The sequence below is a fragment of the Muscardinus avellanarius genome, assembly GCF_963383645.1.
Source record: "Muscardinus avellanarius genome assembly, chromosome: 17".
In the NCBI taxonomy this organism is placed as follows: Eukaryota; Metazoa; Chordata; class Mammalia; order Rodentia; family Gliridae; genus Muscardinus; species Muscardinus avellanarius.
This window is the reverse complement of record NC_137803.1, coordinates 25,354,586-25,376,320: the sequence shown is the minus strand read 5'-3', so window position 1 is coordinate 25,376,320 and position 21,735 is coordinate 25,354,586. Positions and strand designations below refer to the sequence as shown.

The window sequence follows — 21,735 nt, the reverse complement described above, 5'->3', positions numbered from 1 at the left end:
TATGCTCCTATGTTATTCTTGATGGCGATAATAATCATCACAGGACAATTTTATATTTGCGTAGTTCTTTACAATATGTAAGGTATTTTCACAGATACAACCTTTGAGCCTGACAAGTATCTTACAGGGTTGATAAAACAGCAGGTATTATTCTCATTTTACAGTGTAGTCAATTAAGGCTCAGGGAGCCAAAGTGCTTTATCAATAAACTACCCAACCATTAATAAATCTGTTAATAAAATCTTCCTAACACACAGGGCAGAAATCAGGGTTTAGACTTGGGGTTATTTTAGGAAGGGGAAGATCAAATGGGCTGCTGGGGCAGTGGCATGACTTGGCTGGGCACCACAGAGACCGAGTCTGAAGTGAGGGGGGTCACAGTAGACCAAGATGCTGGGATCTGAAGTACAGGTGATTGGAGCCTGAGAGTTTGGACGACAGGCAAAGAACTAGCAACATTGATCAGGTAACTATTCCAGTCCTCAGTAAAGGTGGGCACCAGTTGTATTGCCCATCAAGAGCAACATGGTAATTAATACCTAAAAGCCAATTTAGAAAGACACTTTGATCCCAGCACTGTGGCTCATGCCCATAACCCCAGTACTTGGAAGGCCAAGACAGGAGGATTGCAGGTTTGAGGCCATATCCTCTCTTGCTGGTTCAGTTTTTCAGCCACAAAATAATGTCTTTTTTTCTCTTTTAAAAATCTCTTTTAATAATTCTCATTTTTTTCTTATAATGCTTCTTCTTTCAATTGCAGTTCAGCAAAATACTCATTTTCATTTACTGCTAAGAGTTTGCGTAGCCTGAAACAAACAAAAAAGAAAGGAATTAGGAGGTTATCTGGGTTCCCTCGAAGGAATCCTGAGGGCGGATCCTTGATCTTGGAGGGTCTTGGGCACTGACCACAGGTGGGTCTGGGTGGAACCACCCCCAGCCCACACCCATGGGGAGCAGGGAGGCAGTGCTAATGGTGCCCGGGCCCTAGTGGGACTTGGGAAAGGCTGCTGAGATTCGGAGCTGCCCATCCGGGACTCTCAAATTGTGCAGTCCAGAGAAGTCTGGTTGAAATGAGTTCTCAGAGGCGATGGGAAGCCGGCTGCCCTCGGAGATCCCAGCGCTGGTCCCGAGTTGGTGTTGTGGCACCCTCACCCTGGGTGAGCCTGGTAATTTAACTCCAGTTTGTTTTGTCTGTTTCACCCCTCTTTGAAGCAGGATAGCAGCTTTCTTCCAAGCCCTGCCTAAAGGGAAGCTGTTCTTGGGCTAGAATGAGTTTCATAAGCAGCTTGGGGGCAGCAACTCTAAGTCTAGGAGAAGTCGCAGCCTGAAACCACAGACTGGCTGCTGGCAGTGCCTGGTGGGCTGCTGCAGAGACTGAAGGGCTGGGTCAGGTGCCTTCGGCAACCCCAGGCCTAGAGACAAGTAAGCCGTACACAGAACTGCCCTCCATCCTGCCACTTGCTATCAGTTTGTCAGAGGCAGCCAACAATATTAGCACCATCAAGACACAATCCAAAGATCAAGCACATAGGTCAGTAAATGGGACAATAAAAACCAAAAATAATTTTAAAGTAGAACAGCTTGGAGATAGAAATTATTTCCACTTCCTTCTGTGCACCAACACTCTCACACATGGGCTGGCCTCCCCATAATTTCTTGACTTCTATATTTTGGCATTATTAATTTGGAAACCCATTCACCACTTATAATACATATTGATGCACTTCATAAAACTGCAAAGAACACATCTTTCTCATTTCTGTATTCCAGTATTAAGTACAGTACAGGGCCTACCACGGGCCAGGCTCTCAATAATTGTAAGAATGACAAAAGTAGCCAAGACCAGCAAGTTTGTTCTGGGTGGGCTTGATAGAATTTCTGTACTTGCTGGGGTCACCATGAAATCCATGGACTTCAGCTTTGCATTTTCAGCAATGTAGTTTAGCAAGTTATCCTCAGGTGAGTAGTGAGACCCTTGGGAGCTGATTCATGGCAGGGTGGCTGTGTAATGAGTCACCATGGTTAGGGTTTATCTCCCAGAACTCCCTTCCCTGTATGCTTCTGGTTAGGATGGGTGACAAGAGACACTGTGCCCGATAACGGGAGGGCAGAAGTGATGCAGCAGCATATTGTTTTTACACTTGGAAGGTTGGCAGAGGGGCACCAGGTACTGCTGAAGTTCACACATGCTGTCATTTATCTGCTGGCTCACCTCGTTGGTAGGAGGCAGCCGTCAGGCCTGCAGCCAGGCCTGCAGCTGCTCCTTTCCCTGGGATCTTCCTTCAGCCCAATCCAGGGCCAGATGCATATTTAACTCTGTGAGGAAGGGTACCAACTTCTTTTGCAGGATACCCACATCACCGAAGCAGGAGGTGGTGAGAAACTGACATGGGTTCCGGGCCATCTTCGGGGGTCCCAGCTTGTGCTTCTGGGTTCCAATGTGTCCTCAATCTCCCACACTTTACATCCATCTTCCCTTCCAGACTGCCTGCCCTGCAGACTTTAAGCTCCAGCATTAGATGCAAAGACTGGTTAAACAGAGACTGTTTAACCAGATTCCACAATTATGTAATATCAAATTCTTCTAATAAACCCCTTAAAATCTACAACATCTCTTTCTGGGTGGTTCTGCTGTTCTGACTGTACTCTAATATCATATACACAGTAATCAGGCTTCATCCATGAGTCAGAGTACCAACCAAATAAATCTCCCTTTGAATATCACTTTTCAGAATTACCAGAACCCTAGGATTGGGTGGTTGGATCCCAGGGGGAACAAAGCCAATGTCAGATTATCCAGTCTTGGCTAGGGCTGAACTAGGCAGGGCGGGGCAAAGCAAGAATGGCAGAGAGCTGTATCTTGTAATCAGATGGAAAATAAGAAATCTGTATCAGAATTACCTTTAAGGTATAGGGCAAAGACCAGAGTGAGGCAAGGGAGGTACACAAGATACAAAATTTAAGAAGGCATTCACTCAGTCCTGGCCCTGTAAAGCTAAGCAATAAGTTATCTAATCATTCTGGCATTTTATGAACGGAACATGGAGAGCGAGGTAAGGCTGAGCCAGGAAGGGCTCTGGGTTGGGCAGTCCAAGCAGGAATTCAGCCTAACAGACATCAGGGCTGAGGGCAGGAACAAAGCTTGAATGTGATCAGAGGGACAGAAGATGCATCTCGTCAGGGAAGCTGGGCCAGGCTGACATCTTTAGTTCCAGAGTGCTTGAAGTAGGGGAGTCAGAGTAACAAGCAACACAGACAGCAGCCAGTGGGGAGGGAGTTAGCTAGCATCCAGGGCCCATGGAGAACCCAGTTTCTGGATAAATAGATGCTCTGACAATAAGGTGACCCTATCAACACACAGCATCAGCACTCCCTAAACCATGCTAGAGGCAGAGGTATAAAGAATTTATTATAGTATTTATAGAAATCCACTGTGTATTTTCAAAGTCACTGAAAACTGTTACTGCAATATTATACATTATTGCACATAGGATTGCAGTTAACAGTTCAGTGGCTTGAAGAACAAAGATTTTACAGTCTGAGTATAATTCTAGGCTCTACCAACACTAGTTGACATCAGAAAGTTAATCTTTTTTGTCTTAGTTTTTTCATCAGCAAAGTGCACAAAATTGATGTCTTCTTAAAAAAACTGTTTTGAGGATTAAATGTTCACATTGGGTCCATAGGAGGAGCTCACCAAGCAGCAGTTCCTTTGCTTTCCTCATTTATTCACATTGCATTTTCAATTGCTGTCTCCCTGAGAATATGTTTATAAACATTGCCAGGTCTCATCCAGAAGCCACTTAAAGTTTATGAAGATGGCTTGTTTAGGTTCTTTGCAGTGGCTGTAATTTTATCTCCTTCCTCACCCCAGCTTTCCCACCCCTAGCATCCAACTTCTTATCACAGTCAGGCCCCCGGGAGGAGCAGATGCACCAGCTTTCTATTTTTTCTCTTCCTTTCCGGCTTGCTTCCTCTAAGCTCCAAGTAGTCAGTAGGCCTGCTCCTCGGGTTTGCTGGTAGGTTTTCTTCCTAGGGTTGATTCACACATAAAGCCCTGTAACCAATCTATAGCCCAACCCCTGGTAGATCAGGGCTGTCTCTCACAAAGATGATCTGTGAATGTCACCTTGAGTCCTATAGTCTGCAGAAGCCTCCAGTCTATTGCTTTCTAGATCCAGGTATTTTAAGGTCCTTGGACCTAGAGAAGAGGGAGCAGGTCTGTAATGTTGAATGACATTTGCTATGTGCAAATTGGAGCATCACAAAACCATTTCCTACTATTCTGTGTCCTCTACCCACTTCCCCGTAATTATCTTGTATTACTCTTCTTTCTTCCCCACACTATCAATACAGTTAGCCCAGCACCTTTTCTTTAACAGGTCATGATTTCATGCACAGGGAAATAATAAGTTCCCTATAGGTAGCAATTCTGTGTCTACTGAAGGGCGAGCCTTCCAGGGCCCAGGGTAGTCACTGCTGGATCCCCACAGCTGCTGTGTACTCACAGGGCCTCTGTCAGTACCTGTCACATCCCCCATGGACAAGAAGGGTTTTCTGGTCTGCTGGAACTAGTTTATAGGAACAACAGAATCCAGGTGCTTGGATTCTGTTGCCCATGTCAAGGGTTCTGTGCTGGGCCTACTGTCCTTCTGCAGGAGGCAGAATTCCCCTGTCCTCTTCCTGAACTCCAGTCCTTATAGATACCTGCTCTTTCCCCCTACTGCCAGGTCTAAATGGACAGTTTTGTACAGTAGTTCAAACAGTAACCTTAACAGGAAAGGCTCCAGAAAGACAATCTGAGCCCCTCCACAGAGGCTACTTCAGGAGGCACAAGATGAGCCAGAGGTCATATAGCTGAATGTGCGCCCAGCTCAGAACCACGGGCCCCTGCTCACCACCCAACAACTCAAGCCAGCACTACCTCCAATGATATACATTCTTCCCATTTTCAGGGGAATGCCTACCCAGTGATTTCTTGGAGACTCCAAAGGCCTTCAAGACCTCAAATAATAATCCTCTGCATAAGAATTTATATATAAAATCTGACCCTTACAGAATTTTTGTAGGGAGAGAGATACCAGATTCTCCTTATCTTCCTTTTTCTTTAAATCTCATCACAGTACATCTGGTCCTCTCCCCTTTTCCCCCAAAGGAGACTGCGACATGGCAGCTGGGTCTCAGGAGAAATCTTTAGGGTCCCATTCCTACCCCTTCACCATTCAAGAACAGCCTTTACTTCCCTCTGTTCCCAAACAAACTGTTGGCTGTGCTTTTAAAACGCAGGGCCCATAGTTGACCAGCACCCACCCTGTTCCCATCCCTCACTATGTGGGGCACACCTTGGTAACCAGACTGCTGTGTCCCGGAAGCGGGTTCCACCCAGGCTGAAAATCTCCGTGATCTAGAGAAAAATTAACATCATGGGTCAACATGGCTGGAGGGGCTAAGCAAGGCAAGATCAGGGTAAGGTTGGGTGACACCAACACTGACCACGGGAGTGCCAGCCCCTCCTGCCTCCTCCTCTGGGGCCAGTTCGGAGACACAGCCATCCTTGTTCTCCTCCTTTCCCTCCTCGGGGTCAGGTGGCTCTTGCTTCACAGATGGCAGGCCTGGGTCTACTGCCTGGGAGAAGTGGGGAAGGGCAGCAGTTAGCAGGACAGGACTGGCCCAAGGAAAGTTTGTATCAGACAACCTGTCACTGTGCTGATGGATCCCACTTCCATCATAATTTAGCACAGAAATGCCACCTCTCTACCTACAAACCTTTCCTGTTCCTCACGGAGGTCCATGTTCCTGTTATCTGGGCATTAAAGTGGCAATGCTTATTGCCTGTTGGTAATTTTGTAGAACAGCTGCAATCAGCATACCTTTTGCTTGCCCAGTGCCACCATCACGGCTTGCCATCACTCTATACCCCCCCACTACAGCACCAACAATACACCCGTCACTGCCCACCTTGCTAGGGCAGCCAGGCAGCAATGTGGGAGAGGCCAGGAAAGCTGTATCTGATGTCCACTCTTCTTGGGCATCCATCTTTTCTTGCTTCACCTGGGGTAAGGCGACAACCCAACTCACGCCAGAACACTGGGATGCCTGTGTGAGGGATGGCAGCAGACTTGGTCTCAGCTCTCTAGCATGAGGCTGGATGGGCAGCATAATGTGGAGTTCTCACCTGCAATGGGGCTTCTGCAGAAGCTGCAGCAGGGCCTGGCACCTGCACAGGACTGCTGGCACCCTCCCGTAAAAACACAAGATCGGTGCCAGGAGGAGGCAGCACAAAGCCACCACTTGCTTCCTTCTTCATGGGAGCCTGCCCACGACCTGAACGGGCTGTGCGAATGGCCAAAGGGGGCTTCAGGGTGGGGCCCAGGTGGGGCTGTCGAGCAGAACCAGGCCTCTTTCGACGAGGGCAACACGGGGGCGATCCTGCCCCCTCTTTAGACCCTGACCCATTACTGGGCAGCAACCGCTTCTGTGAGAAAAGATAGGGTACTATGGCCACCTGGAACCTTGACTGACCGCACCCACCCTGCCCTGTTCAATGTGCCTGCTAACCTCCCATTGGCCTCAACACAGAGTCTGCTTGCATAAGAGCCCTCACCTTGGCATCTGCTGTTCTCTTATTGCCAACGCCAGTGCAGCCTAGAGGTGCTTACCCAGCACAATGTCTGCTAACATTTTACCCCCCACCACCTCCCATATACTGGGGTGCCTGACCCAACCTACCCCATCTACCTAACCCTTCCTGCCCCACCCACCATGGCAAACTGCAGGCACTGGCGCCAACGACACTTCTGGCGCTTCTGGTTGCTGCCCCCGAATTTGGGCTTGTCGCAGCAGAAGTCACAGCGGCCACAGTCCATCCGCCGTAGGCAGGCTGCACAGGCCCCGCACTTGCGGTTCTGCCGGCGGTTCGCGTAGGGCTGCTGGGGTGGAGGGGAATGGTGGTGCTGTCACTAGGACTAGGAGGAGCCATTCTCAGTGCCCATTCCAATGCTATTCCTGGGTCCTCTTAGTCCCACTCGGGGCTGGCTGCTCTCCAGTCTCGGCCTACTGACTTCCCATACCTCAGGGTCTATAAGCTCTCACTGTGCCAGATGGCCCTTAGGCCATTAGGATGTCACTGCTGTCAGTGTCTGCTGCTCCACAAAGACAATGTCTTTGAACCCACCTCCAGCAGGATTATGCCAACCCCACTAGCTCCCATCGCAGTGCCACTGTGCCTGCTTAGCCAATGGCACTGTTTGTGGCCACACAAACTCCAGCCACTATGTGACCTGCTCCTCTTGGCCCCATCCCTGGGTCTGCTGGTCCTTGTTAGCCACCAGTGTTAGTTCTTCTGACTTGAGCACTGTCACTGCCTGCTGATCCTGTTATTCCTCACCCACTACTGCTCATCCCATCCTAACGCCCATCACTCTGCCCTGCTGCTCCCCTATTAGGCCATCACACCAACGCCTTCTATTGGATTAACCAAGCGTCTGGAGAATGTAGACTTAATCCAGGAAGAGCAGGGCCACTCACTAGCTCGTCCTCGTCTACACAGTAATAGATGAACTCGGCAGGTGGCGAGGGCACCGGGGAGCTGGTGTGCTGCAGAGGCAAATGGGGTGGGGTAAGGCCAGGTACTGGATCAAGTTAGGGTAGTGCTTTCTCCCTGCCCCCAGGGTCTTACCAGCTCTGTGGGCTTTGAGGGCTGCAGCGCAGGAAGAATAGGTCCTGGCTGAGCTCGGGAGCGCCGTCGGGCAGCTATCTTGGAGTCATGCCCTCCCCTGCGGGAGCCACGTTTACCCTGGTATAGAGCCGAAAGGGTGATGGGGCTTGGTGGTGCCAAGCACACAGAACCCCCCTCCCCATGGGAGTGCAGGATGCATGCATGAACAGGCAGGCAGTGTGTGTGTTAAGACACTCACAGCCGGGGGAGCCACAGCCAGGGGAGGGCGTCGCTGGCATCGCTGGCGGCGGCCTCGGCGGTGAGCAAGGTGCTGGCAGACAAAGGCAGAAAGGCGGGTCAGGGAAGTGAGCATGGGGGAGAGAAGAGAAGACATGAGGTGGGATCTGCCAGGTTGGGAGGAAGCAGTGGTGGCAGCAGCAGCAGCAGCGGCAGCAGCAGTAGCAGCAGTAACTTTAACCACAGAGTGACTTCTGGCCCATTGTTGGCCCTGCCAGCACTGGCCCCTCCAGCCTGACTCACCCGAAGGCAGCGCCGCTGCACACACCTCCACTGGCGCCTGAGGCCAGGGCGGGGAGGGCGAACGCAGACTCGGCAATGGCCACAGTCCTCTTGGGTCTGACAGCCCCGGCACACTCCACACCCTCGGCTCTGTGGGGGGGCCGGAGGTGTGATGCATGGGGTCAAGGCCATGAGGGACAGGGGAGAGCCTGGGGCCCACCCCACCTGCCCAACTTACCCTCTCCACAATCCGGAGGCAGCGTCTCTGCTCACACTTGCAGAACAGCCCTGAGGCCACATCATGGGGCAGCTGGAGGAGGCAGGTGGAGCAGGCCCCGCAGTCTTCAGTTACCCGACAGGCTGCACATTCTCCACAGCCCACACGCTGCCGGATATGGGTGGGGGGAGGTCACAGGCCCAGGCAGGTGGCTCCAAGACCACTGCTTCTCCCAAGTCTGCTGACCAGGTACCAGCTCCCATTACGTCTGCTAGTCCTCTCTTAGTCTCATCACTGTACCTGATCATTACTGACTAGCTGCCAGCTGAGACCACTACTGTGTCTACTGCTACCCTCTTACCTTCACCACTGTGTCTGCTGCCAGATGCCTCATTCTCATTACTGTGCGTGCTCATCAACCCATGGGCAGCTCCCTATAAAAGGACTTCCACACCCAGGGTTCTATCACCAATCTATCCAATGCTGCACCAGACCCATCACGTTTTGTTCCCTCCACAGGGCTGTAAGGAGAAAGCACACTGTGCTTACCTTATACATCCTTTGTTCCCGGTTGAAGGCAATTCTCTGTGCTGGGGGACGAAAGGGACAAAGAGAAGTGGGAAGGGAGCAACAGACACATGGCTTCAACGTACTGCCTCAGCCCTGACTTCCATCATTCACCCTCTACCCATGCCTCACCCTTCCAACATCCACCACTCAACCTCTAGCCTAGTCTGACACCGGCCTGGCTCCTGGCTCCCAACGTCCAATTCCCTAGGAGGCTACTCACCTCGACAGTTCTTACACAGTGTCTTGAGCCGCTGCCTTTGGATACCATCCCCTGAGAAGCTGATTCCACAGTTCTCACAGCACCTGGGATGGGAAAGAAATGCGTGGAGCCTGAAAAGTACCAGCCACAAACATCTCCCACCTGGCTCACATGAGGCCAATACTCACCCAGGTGCAGGAAAGGAAGCTGGGGCCGCATTCGTAGCAGTCTTGGTCTCGTACTCTGGGGCCTCCTTCCTGACCTCATTCCTCTTAGGCCCAACCTGACATTTCCGAGCTTTAGCCGATCTCGTAGGTTTCTTCTGCTTCTTGCTGGGGGTGGCTACAGAATGGACCTGGAGACACGAGGCAGGAGGAGGAATGTGGGGCCAGTACATGGACGTCAAACGACACAGCCACCCCTACCTGAGCACCCCACATTGTGAAGTACCTTGGGAGCTGGATAGCACAAGATGCCTTGTTTGAAGTCGAAGAGAGTGAGGTCACACGCAGGGCCTAGGTATCGGTTCAGCTCAACTTTGCTTCGGATCCTGTCTCCTGTGGGACTGGGGATAGGCCAAGACAAGTTGGCACCCTGATGAAGTCAATGCCATTCTACCCACACAACCCTCCTAGAGGAGTAGTGGGATAAAAACGGCAGCATGGAATTGGCCTGTGAGCCCCACCCAGGTCCCACCCCAACTAGCCCTGAGCAAAAGGAATATGATATGAATATAAATACTTGCATGTACATAAACATAAAAAGTAATATATTCATGAACTATATGACATTTTGATCTACTGCAGACTACATATCACATAGTGGTCCCATAAGATTATAAGATTGAAAAATTTCTATTGCATGGTGACATCGCAGCCACAGTAATGTCATAGTACAATGTGCTACTCCCATGTTTGTGGTGGGTGATGCTGGTATAAACTTACTGTGCTGCCAGTTGTATAAAAGTACAGCACAATTATGTATTATATGTAACACTTTGTAACAATAACAAATAACAGTTACTGGTTTATGCATTTACAATACTATTTTCATATCTTCATGGTACTGGGGATTGAACCCAGGGTTTTACACTTGTTAGGCAAGCACTGTAACAATGAGCTAAATCAGCAGCCCCTACAATATACATTTTATCATTATTTTAGAGTATACTCCTACTTACTAGGAGAAAGTTTACTTTAAGATAGTATACCATATCAGACAGGCAGCAGCCTCACACATCTCATATTTATTGCATTCCTGGTTTTCATCACTTTCTCTTGTGCTTGATTTAATCTGTTGTTCATCATAAGCTGAGGAACAGGCCACAGCATACACTGATAGTTGCATGCTACCTAACACTGTTTTGATCAGTTATGAATGGTGGTGCATGGCTATGTAATCTCAGCTACTCAGGAGGCTGAGGCAGGAAGACAAGTTCAAGGCCAGCCTGGGCAATTTAGTGAGATTCTGTCTCAAAATAAAAAGGTATGGGGATGTAGCTCAGTGGAAGAATGGTTGCCTCACATGTTTGGGCCAGATTTCATTCCCTGGTACATGGGTTCAATCCCCAGTACTACACACAGAGAGAGAAGGATTATATTGCCTAGTAACACTATAGCTGTTCTGGTTTGCAGAAGTACATTCTATGATATTTGGAGAAATCAACTAATGATGCATCTGGGAAGTATCCCTGTTGGAAAGCAATGTATGACTGTGCCATTTAGCCTACACATGTAGTGACTATTCTACCTAGTTTTGTGTAACTGCACTCTATGATATTTGCACAATGAAATTACCTAGTGATGCATTTCTCAGACTGTATTCCTGCTGCCAAGCAATGAAAGACTATATTTACAACACAGTACTCACAGTATTGAAAATTTCACTTTTGTAAGCAAAACTTAACATAAATAAGAATACAAATACTTTAACACACAAATATGTAAGCATTGCACACCAAATGCATTATCAAGTAAAAAACACTTCTTTAAAAGCATATGTTTAAAAAGAAGCATATAGAGATGCAACTACAAACAATATATAGCATAATAGTTGATGCTAGGAGGTGATATTCCATGGGTCTCTTCATTTCTGCATGTCATATAAGAGTGGCATTGATTGTCCTTTGTAATAAACTATCTTTTCAAAAATACTTGTAAGCCGGGCGTGGTGGCACACGCTTGTAATCCCAGCATTCGGGAGGCTGAGACTGGAGGATCGCAGTTTACGAACAGCCTCAGCTACTTAGTGAGGCCCTCTGCAACTTAGTGAGCCCCTGTTTCAAAATAAAGAATAAAAAATAGGGTAGAGGGTGTAGCTCGGAGGTCGAATGCCCTTGGGTTTCATCCCCAGAGCGCCCCCCTCCAAAAAAAAAAGCTTGTAAAACAACCATGGGAGAAAAGAGATCGGGTCTTCTTCAAGGAGAGAGGAAAAGCATTCTTAATGTCTTAATATTATAAAACATTTGATTACCTAAGTTCAGGGTTTCCTTTTTTCTTTTTGTGGTACTGGGGACTGAACTCGGGCATTCTACCTTCAAGCTACACCCCCAGCACTATTTTACTTATTTTGAAACAGGGTCTCACCAAGTTGAGGAAGGCCTAAGTTGCTGAGGCTGGCCAAGAACCTGTGAGTCTCTTATCTCAGCCTCCCAAATACTGAGATTACAAGTGTACACCACCACACCCAGCTAGGGCTCCTTTCAGTAATACAGCTCCACTGTACATGCTATTTAGCCCACTTTATGGCACCCTATGGGAACTGGCATTTAAATGATGTTCTGGATCCTGCTTCTGCTGTAATGAATTGTCTTATTTCTGACCCAGGAGTCTCATATTTCCTACCAGCATCTACTCGCTTGTTATCTTATTTTAAGTAGGGTAAACATCTTACAGTTATTGACAATTACACTTTGCATAAGCAAAAAGTAACTATTTCAACTGTATTTGAAGTTTTACTATGTCCTTTTAGGGAAATGGCAAATTTGGTACAAAAAAAATCAAAATCGGGCCAGGCGTGGTGGCGCATGCTTGTAATCCCTGCGCTTGGCAGGCAGAGACAGGAGGATGGCGCAGGTTTGAAGCCAGCCACGCACACTGGCTTAGGAGACCCTGTTTCCAAATAAAAATATAAAATAGGTCTGGGAGTGTAGCCCGGAGGTTAAAGGGCTTCCAGGAACCCCAGTACCACCAATAAATAAATAAATAAATAAATAAATAAATAAATAAATATCAGGTGAGAGTATACAAAATGTAATAACTACATAACTAATATATCTTAAATGTGTTTATAAACATTTATGTTTATGAAGTTACAGTCAATTCTCATTATTCATGGTAGTTACATTTTATAAGGCTGCTGTGAACCATAATTAGTAAGAAACCATTGCTCCTAGGGGGAACAAAGGGTTAGGTTCCAGCAAGCCCCTGGTCACATTTTCATCAACTGATCCATTCATAATCTTGTTTTATGGGAGTTTCTGTTTAGATACCATACTTTATATATCTTACAAATGATTGCATTCTCTGAATGACTCAAAACCAGGGACTCTGAAGGCCATTTTCACCATATAGGTTTGCTGTCAATATTTTTATAAAACAAGTCAGTCTCACTGGCATTGAACATCTATTTTTCTATGCAATCATCTTCCTGTACAACACTTAGCAAGCATTTTAAGAAAAATTTTCCCCTGAAGACTTCTGATCCGTAGCACCTGTGTCACATGCAATTTTAATATTTTTCATCCCATATCACTTTGAAATGTGCAATCGAGCCAGCACTAGCTGAGATGGGTTTATACTTTCGTAACACTGGGTAACATCTTTTTCTTTTGCATAACAGTGCTGTCCACTATGCTTTACTGATCATTATGTCATGGATCCATAGATTTAGCTGTTTTCCCAAAATCATTTCCATAGTTTTATCAAGTACTACAGATGTTATTCTTTGTGTATTCATTCCAGAGTGGCCTCACATACATACTGGCAAGTTTCCTCTTCTTTTTCTGGATGTACCATATTTTTTATTCAAAACATTGAACTCAGAGCTAAGAGCATTGTAACTCTTGCTGGAACCAAGCTTATTTGACACACATTTTCTTCATAAGGGACATCACAGCCTTCTTGCATTCAGATTACTAGACGGCACTTCTGTACTACATTTGGGGTCTTTTTAAAAAGCAAAATCACCAACAATAAAGCATGACAATGGAAAATAAATGTGAAACTAAATAGACCATGAAAAGGATACTTCTTTACAGTATGAAAGCTGAAACAAAAAGGTCTACTTCAACCTTGGCTGGGAAGGTGTGAATTGGGTGAATCAAATCTTTTGCTGCTCTGTGAGTACAAATAACCACCAAAGTACCTTATTAACTTTGGTCAAACAAATTTGATTAAATAGGTGAATTTGCAAATATGAAATATTTGAATAATAAGGATTAACTATGTGCTTAATTTAAATTCCACCCATAAATTTAACCATTCTCAGTTTTACTTTGCCTTTAATCAGAGTTAAAGCCCAACCCTGACTGCCCACAAACCCACCCAGTACCTCTGGTAATAAGTGTCTGAGCGTCCGCAGGTAGCCCCTGACTTGCGAAAGACCTCACGTCGCTTCCAGCCAGGGCCCAGGGCTGGGCAGTCCAGCCATTCCTCAGCCATGAGGCCTCAGGAAGGAGCCACAATCTGCAAGATCAGGGGGAAAAGAGGGTATGGAAGAAATTGAAGCTCTAATAAGAGGCAAACTGTGCCCAAGGGCACACAAATAATAAAGTCCTCTTTAATACTTGCCCCACCCTAAGACCTGCAAACCCACCCAAGTACAAGAGAGACAGCACCCACTCCCTTCCATCTCACTGCCCCTCTTCCTTGTGCTGAGCCCAAGAGCTCTTCATTTCTCCTCTTCCTTGAACTGCTAACCCCCACTGTTCTCCAAACTAAATGCTCTGATACCCTACACATCCTCATCCTCACAGAGACTGCATCATTTCTTCCTACCACCATCCCATGAACTTTTTATTCCCTCATTCCTTCCTGTTATTGCTGCAAAAGACACCCCCCCCCTCTTTTGCGTTACAGGGGATGGAACCCAGGGTCATTGTATCTCCGAGCTACACCCCCTAGCACTAGTTTTTAGTCTTTTTATTTTAGAAACAGGGTCTTCCTGAGTTGGGAAGGACCTCACTAAGGAGCTGAGGCTGTCTGCAACCACAATCATCTGTTCTCCGCCTCCTGAATGCTGGGATTACAAGCGAGCAAACCCTCTTTTGACCTAAGGGCCCCTTAACCTTCTTTTTAGTTAGCCTAAGACCCTTGTACATCCCATCCTCAGTAGAAGAAGCACCCATTCCTCTTGTCTTCAGTCCACAACTTTGGTGTTCCAACCACCCATCTCCACTTCACTAACCCAAGAGTTCCCAATTTCTCTTTCAGTGTAGATAACAACTATTCCATTCTTCCCATCTGTGCTCTCTTATGCGGTTGTTCAGTGTTTTGACTTTGACTTCCTCTGCATCTTCTGAACAGGACCCCAAGGCCTCCCTATCATTGGCTGGAACAGCCCTCACTCTTTCTATCACTCATCCTGGAAGCCTCCCACGTCTCCCCTCTTTCAGTGCAAGAGCTCCTCTTATCCTTATTTCCCTTCTCCCTCAATGTTCTGATTCACAATTCCTCCCCAATCTCATCCCTCAAACCTATTTCTCTCTACAGCCCCCAAAGTTACCAAGTCTTTCCCTTTTCCATTCTTATCCTCTTTCCTCTTATCAAACTGAGAAACCTTGTTTTCTCTCAGCACTCTAATCACCCCCACATTCCTCACTCTTTACGTCCCAACATGATATCCTTTCTATTTTTCCTCCTATTCCATATGAGCACCCTGTCCCTCCTTTTCAGTATTCCAACCCTCTCATTTCTCTGTCATCAGCCCTCGAGCTCATTTCTCCCTTTCAGTGTGCTGAGCCCCCATTTATCTCTCCTTAGCTTCAGAGACCCGAAGTCCCAAGTGTTCTGATCTTCCCCCTTCCTTTCTGTCTTCGTCCCAGGATCCCGACACTTCTACCTGTCAGCGTTCCGTACTACCTTCCTTCCCTTCTTCCCTCTAAAACCCCCCATCTTTCCCTTCCAGTGTTCCGACGCCGCCATTCCTCCACCTCCTCGGCCTGAAGGCCTTTAATTCCTCCCCGTCAGCGTTCGGAGCCTCAGTTCCTTCTCATACTCAGCCTGAGCGCGCTCCGCTTCCACAGCTGTCTCTCCAGCTTGGCCCCCGGCCCGTAGCTTCGCTCCTCTAGGCCCGCGGACCCATGGCGAGGGTCCCGCCTGCGCGTCCCGCCTAGCTCAATTCCTCTTCCTCCTCCACAGCCGCCTCCTCCGAAGCGGTGGCTGCCGTCTCCGCGGCCGTTCGTTGCTCCCGGAACCGGAAATCCGCCACCTGCCCCTCGGGCTCCGGCCCGGACGGGCCATCAGCGCGTGCCCTTAGTGGGGAGGCTCCAGCGCCTGCGCACTGGGGCTCCGCGGAGGCGCGCGCCCCTGGGGGCCCTGCTGCGCATGTGCACTGAGGCTCCGCGGCGGCGTGCGCCCCTGGGGGCCGTGCTGCGCCTGCGTGCTGCCGCCTCCTGCCGTTCGGGTTCCTGCTGCGCCTGCGCACCCCTGTACCCTCTCATCACGCCGCCCATCAGAGCGGTGCCTGCGCGCTCTAGTCTCAGCCTAAGGGGGCGTGGACCGAGTCATTTGTAACCCCCGGTCTTGGTCTCTACACGTAGTCAGAAGTGGCAGCGAGGCCTGGGGTCTTGTCTGTGCACCTCGTTTCCCAGCTCTCCACGTCGGTGCCTTGGAACATCTCCCTAGCGCTGCAGTGATCCCTGTCACCTCCCCTGTTGAACGCAGAGACCCCAGCTCTTTCCGCGGGAATCTGGAAGGGGCGGTGGCGCGCTGCAGGTAAACAAGGTGTAAGGGAATGCGGGCCTGTCTAGGGCCATGCTGGACAGCCCAATGGAGAGCTCGTGTTGTGGGGTTCCTGTGGAAAACGCGTCCCCAAAGTGGGGTTTGTGCGAAAGAGATGTCTTGTGTGCGATCTGGACAGTGTTACCAGCAGCACAGGGATGGTCAGTCCCCAACATGGTAAGAGTGTTGAATGAAAATCACTGCCCCTAGATGTGAGGCTGAACACATAAGTTGTTGGCCTCTACCCCGGCAGGTCATACCCTCACAGCCCACGGAATACAGAGTGGGTGCCTACAGTGTATGCACAGCGACACATAAAGTGCACACCCTCCAGATCACAGGTGTACTACTGCCCATCTTACCCAGGGATTGTGAACACAGGTGCAACTGGACCAAGTGTGGAGACCCGCAGCCTCTCCTAAACACAGGTGTACCACTGCCCATCTTATCCAGGGTTGTCAACACAGGTGCAACTGGAGCAAGTGTGGAGACGCTAGGAGTCACCTTTGGTTCTTCAAAATTTTATTAACAAAATTCAGGGGTGAGGGGCAGCAAGGGTGAGTAGACTCCACAGTCCCACCCAGGCACAGAGAATGGAAAGGGGAATTCCGAGACCCTTTAGGTGGTCAAAAGGTGGATGGGCACAGGGAGAAAACTCAGGGACATGGAAAAAAACAGCTGGAGGACGAGACGGGGGGAGTCAGGTCTTCTCCCCTAACTGGAACGCAGGGTGCGGGCCTCTGAGACAGTAGGACTCAGCGGTCAGCACTGGAGCGCAGGTCGGTAGTGAGTGGGTCGTGCTGGATCGTTTGGTGCAGCATCAGGGCCAGTAACCCTGCCCGGTTTGTCATGGCTGTGCGCACGTTGCGCTCCTGCTCAAACAGTTCATCCAGCTTGTACCACTGCCAGAGGAGCAGAAGGAGCCATGAGAAGGGGCTGCTGAAACCCCACCTGACCCTCTCTACACACCCAGCAAGAAACCTACCACCCGCACGCGCTCCAAGTCCACTTCAGCACGCCGCAGCTTCTCCCAGCAGTAATGGCGATTGCACTGGCGCTTGGGGAGGCGACAGAAGTCACCCGTGAGCTCAAAGACATCACGAACGAGGGGGCACCCACACACCTCATCAGCTGGCACCTGCCAGGACATATGGGATAGTGATAAATAGGGTGGTGAGGAAGGGGGATTAGTTGAAGGAGGGACAGATTTGACATTCAAGGGACAGGGAAAAAGGAAGGAATCGAAGGGATGAGAGGAAAGGGAAGGGAATGGAAGTTGTCAGGCAGGATAAAGGGAAGTAGGGAGGGGAGCTGAGGAGGGAAAGAGTATGAGATATTGAGGGGCAGGGTGGGGAAACTGAAGGATAACCTTACTTTGGGGTCCCGTGAGTGCTCGGGACATAGCACCTGGAGCCTCTTACAGTATGTTTTGCTCTGAGGATTGTAGACGTCACAGAAGAGTCTCGTGGCCCTGGGGGTTTAGAGTAGAGAGAAGGTAATAGGGAGAAGAGGTCCACCTGTCCTGGGCCATGCCCACTTCCTCCCGCCCCACCCTAAAGGCCCACTTCTGCCCCCAAGTGGCCCCTTCACTTACCCTTCAATGCGTGTGGGGTACATGGACCCAAAGGACGTCTGGCTTTCATACTGGAGGGACGAGCACAAATGGAGGCAACTATGGATGGGTGCAGTAGGCCCTCCCAAGACACCGCCCAAGCAGGGCTGTCCCCACAGCCCACGGATGTCCCCGCGCCACGTGCCCCCAGCCTAACGGCCTGACCTTGGCATAGCAGCGTTCCATGTGGCGCAAGGCAACACGAGGGTTGATGGGATGCCCGCAGGAGACACAGAAGATCTGCAGGTCTGTGTCATCACTGTCATTCTCGTTGCTCTGCAGGGAGGGAGTGGGAGGGACGATGAGGCTGGGGAGACCAGGACCCGGGCCCCACCGCACTGCACCCGGCCCTCACCTCCTCATCCTCGCGCACAGCCTGCTGCTTGGCCCGCAGGATGATGGCCTCAAGCTCATGGAACCTGCGCTCCATTTCCTGGAGACGGGTGCGAGCGCTCTGCTGCTCGCGGCGAATGCGTTCCAACAGCTTCTTGCCATGCTCTTCGGCAATGCAGGGGCTCTGCTGCCACTGCTGGATGCGCTGGGGGAGGATCTCGTAGATGCGGCTGTGGGGGTGCAGGAGCGCAGGCAAGGAAGGGGCAGACACACAATAATGAGTGTGGTCACCAAAAGATTGGGTGATGGGAGAGTGAAAAGATAGCAAATAGGTGAATAGCTGACTAACAGGTGGACAGGTGGATGGTGACTGCAAGCTGGACAGATGGGCAGGAAGTGATAGGTGGGTCAGGTATATGGAGCTGACTGGTTGACCAGATGGTGGAAAGACGGCTGACTAGCAGGGCTCTAGTCACATCCTGCTTTGTACTTTACTTCCTCACACCCACCCTCCTGCTCCAGGAAAGACTCACTTGGCTGCCAGCTTCATGCCACAGTCATCTGAGCAATACTTGGAGCCGGGCTGGGCGGCGCGCACACAGCCAGGCCCCAGGCACTGTGGTAGTGAGGCAGGGTCCTTGGCGTCAGCCCTCTCTGGGTGTTTCCACTTGTCCTTGTGTTTCTGTTTCTGTCGGTGCCGCTTGTATCTCTCTTCCTTCTATGGGGCGAGACAGGTTAGGGCCCAACTGAAGCCGACTCAGGTGGTTTCCCCTCCATCCCAGCCTTTTGTGGCTCCTGACCCACTTGGCCCCGACCTCTGTGCCTCCTCCCAGCCTGCCCTCTGCCTCCCCACACACGTCACCCTCCCCATCACCTTCTTCTCAGACTTTTTCTCCCGACGCTTCACGTGCTTCACTTTCACAGCCCGCTTCCGCAGAGCAGGGTCCAGGAATGGGGACTCTTCCGTGTCACTCATCCAGGGCTGCAAGCAGGGCGCACACTGACCGCTGACTGGCCTGCCCCACTCCTGCTCGCTTCCCAAAGCAGCCCTGTGCACCCCCGCTGCCTCTCCCCTTAGAGCACTCCCGTCTCTGTAGCTTCCATCTTGGAGCAAGGGAATACCCGCCACCTACCAGACCGTGATCATCGAAGGCCCCGGCACAGAAGTCCTGGTACAAGTCAGGGTCCAGTGGTAGGTCCTCGTCAGAGAGAGGCTCAGGGGTGGCTGTCGCCTCCGGTGGCTCCTTAACTGCTGACGAAGCCACTGCCCCCTCATCTTCACGGATGCGCCCCAGCTTCTGTGATGGCTGTGGCTGCTGTTGAGTGGACGGTGGCCGGCGGGGCCGTGGCAGGGATTCTGAGGGCATCACCGGAGAGAGCTGCGGGGCAGAATCTCAGGACTGGCCCTGACCGCCCTGCCCGCATGCCCTGCCCCGCCCTGGGGGACTGGACTCACCGAGGAAGGGAAGTACTTGTACGATTCCTGTGCCGGCAGGAGGAAGGCCCAGGTCAGCCCCAGGTAGATGGAGGGTAGCCCTGCCCTAGCCCCACCCACATAGCCTGGCCTCCCATCACACCTGCCCCTCCACCTCTCACCACCAGGACATGCTCATCCCTAACTACTGTGCCCTGAGGTGCCTGGCCACCTGCAAACGCCTGGCCCCACCAGGAGTTGGGGGGGGGGGTGTCTCCTGCCAGCCCAGCAGACCTGGTTGTGGAACATTCACTTGGATGGACACGTTATACCCCTTCCCCTCTGTCTGGATACAATCGGGCTTCATCCCAGCCGACCCCATTCCTAGCTCCAAAGAGTCCGACTTGGCCCTCCCAGGCATGCACCCCACCAGACCCTGCCGGCTCTGCCCATGCTCACCCGGGCTCGCAACTGGCACTGACGCAACCGGCACTTCTGCCGGATCTTGTTGGGACCCCCGAACTTCTTCATGTCGCGGCAGAAGTCACAGTGACCGCAGTCCTCAGTGCGCCGGCAGGCCTCACACTCCCCGCACATTCGGGCTGATCGTTTGATCTGCTGCTGCTGCTGCTGGTGATGCTAGAAGATGGTGCCCAGAGTCAGAAACCCATGCCTGGCCACCTTCAGACCACTATCCAGCTCAACCACTGCAGCCACTCACCTGGCTGGGTGTGACCACCAAGGGCTGTGGAGAGGATTTGTGGGGCGAAGAAGAGCCCCGAGCAAGCATGGCCCCAACCCCTGTCCCTGACCCTGCCCGGCGCTGCAGGTCCGGATCCGGGACAGGCCTCTTGCGCCCTCCACCCTCATCCCGGGGCTCACTGCCATCCCGCTCACTGCCGTCCCGCTCCCTGGACTTTTTGTGCCGATAGCGAATCTCCAGCTTAGGGTCCTTCTCTGTGGGGCAAAAGGCAGGGCCAAAGTAGGTTAAGCATGAAAAGCTCAAATGGTCCCTGAGTCTTTCCTTTTCTTCTCTCCCTTACTGACCAACCCATCAGCTCTACCCTCCTGCTCGCGGGCAGAGCAGTCCCTGTGGATCCTGTGACTGCTCACAATGGAGCCCACATCCCAGCTCATCGCAGACCTACATCACTCTGCCCATACGCCGCTACTGCCCGAAATCCCTCCAGTTACGGCCCTTTCTCCCTTGAAAGACATCCTGCCTCCTTGTCCATCTCGCCCCTCACCTCGGCACTCTCGACAGTACCACTCCCGGATGGCTTTGGCCATCTTCTCAGTGATCCGAATGCAGTCCCCATGGAACCACTCGTTGCAGTTGTCACAGCCACTGCAGAGGATGGGGTGGGGAGTAGAGATGTGAGGGGCACGTCCCGTCGCCTCCCTCAGCCTTGTCAGTGTCTGCCCCACAGCCTCCCCCTGGCTCACATCATGAAGCAGTTGATGTCCGGCTTTCGACAGATGCAGTAGATGGGCGCATTCTCCCCATTCTCCGACTTGCTGTCCTCCCCAGCATCTGGAGGCTCGGGGTCTGAACCATCTCCTTCCTGTAGGGCAGCCCCATTGTCCCAGTTGTAGTGGCTCATCCCCCATGGCTGCTCCACCACAGACTGCCACTCTCCTTCCGGACTTCTTGTTATGGCTCCCTACAAGCCTCTCCATCATTCTGTTTGAACCCAGGAGTGTTCAAACCAACTGAGCCATACACACCCTCAAGCCTTCTTCATACTTTGAGACAGGTTCTCGCTAAGTTGGCTAGGCTGTCCGAAAGCTTCTGATTTTCCTGCCTCAGCCTCCCAAATAGAACTCTATCATGGTTTCCACAGCCCCGCATCATGCGGCGAGGTATCTCATTAGGCTGTTTATAAAATAGCACCAGTGTGTCGCAGACCTCCATCACTTGCCCCCTGGCAGCCACACCATCACTCCACCCACGTTCCCACAAAGGGCTCATCACACCCGATCACTCACCAAATCCTCACCTAACCCCGTCAGGGGTTCTACACAGATAAAATAATGTACTCCGCAGACTTGCCATCGCAGTCCCGCAGGTCTCCCTTACATACTCCGCAGCCCCGCTATCTACGGGCTGCAGCAGTCCCAGGGCTCCCCTCGCCCCTGCCCAGAGCCCCCGGGGCTGTGCCGCCGGAGTCCCGCTCAACTCCCACCACGGACCCTGCAGTGGCTCATCCCGGCGCCCACTGATGACTCCCCCCGAGTCCCATCTCGCACGCCACAGACCCCCGCCATTCGGC

The 21,735-nt window shown here is 51.1% G+C and overlaps 2 protein-coding genes across 51 annotated transcripts; both read right to left on the bottom strand.

The window, feature by feature from the left end:
* Nucleotides 1–733: 733 nt before the first annotated feature.
* On the bottom strand, nucleotides 734–13,834 carry MBD1 (methyl-CpG binding domain protein 1; the record flags this gene model as incomplete). Of its 50 annotated transcripts, none has more annotated exons than XM_080714599.1 (16): nucleotides 734–806; nucleotides 5,343–5,404; nucleotides 5,494–5,625; nucleotides 5,959–6,096; nucleotides 6,176–6,475; nucleotides 6,762–6,929; nucleotides 7,528–7,596; nucleotides 7,679–7,795; nucleotides 7,917–7,988; nucleotides 8,198–8,326; nucleotides 8,415–8,561; nucleotides 8,943–8,983; nucleotides 9,184–9,266; nucleotides 9,351–9,517; nucleotides 9,613–9,727; nucleotides 13,714–13,823. In XM_080714599.1, 16 exons carry the CDS (start codon nucleotides 13,821–13,823, stop codon nucleotides 734–736), a joined length of 1,923 nt encoding a protein of 640 aa, XP_080570725.1. The 50 variants fall into 50 exon arrangements, with proteins under 50 accessions (XP_080570725.1, XP_080570736.1, XP_080570739.1 ...); XM_080714609.1 differs by lacking the exon at nucleotides 734–806 and adding an exon at nucleotides 2,234–2,373 and having other exon boundaries at nucleotides 5,329–5,404; XM_080714601.1 differs by lacking the exon at nucleotides 734–806 and adding an exon at nucleotides 2,283–2,338 and having other exon boundaries at nucleotides 5,329–5,404.
* A 3,024-nt stretch (nucleotides 13,835–16,858) lies between these two features.
* Nucleotides 16,859–21,066, bottom strand: CXXC1 (CXXC finger protein 1; the record flags this gene model as incomplete). Its single annotated transcript, XM_080714683.1, has 14 exons — nucleotides 16,859–17,005; nucleotides 17,089–17,241; nucleotides 17,478–17,574; nucleotides 17,698–17,747; nucleotides 17,881–17,991; nucleotides 18,071–18,278; nucleotides 18,582–18,766; nucleotides 18,923–19,030; nucleotides 19,182–19,427; nucleotides 19,505–19,531; nucleotides 19,922–20,101; nucleotides 20,184–20,419; nucleotides 20,710–20,810; nucleotides 20,909–21,066. 14 exons carry the CDS (start codon nucleotides 21,064–21,066, stop codon nucleotides 16,859–16,861), a joined length of 2,007 nt encoding a protein of 668 aa, XP_080570809.1.
* Between the last annotated feature and the right edge of the window lie 669 nt (nucleotides 21,067–21,735).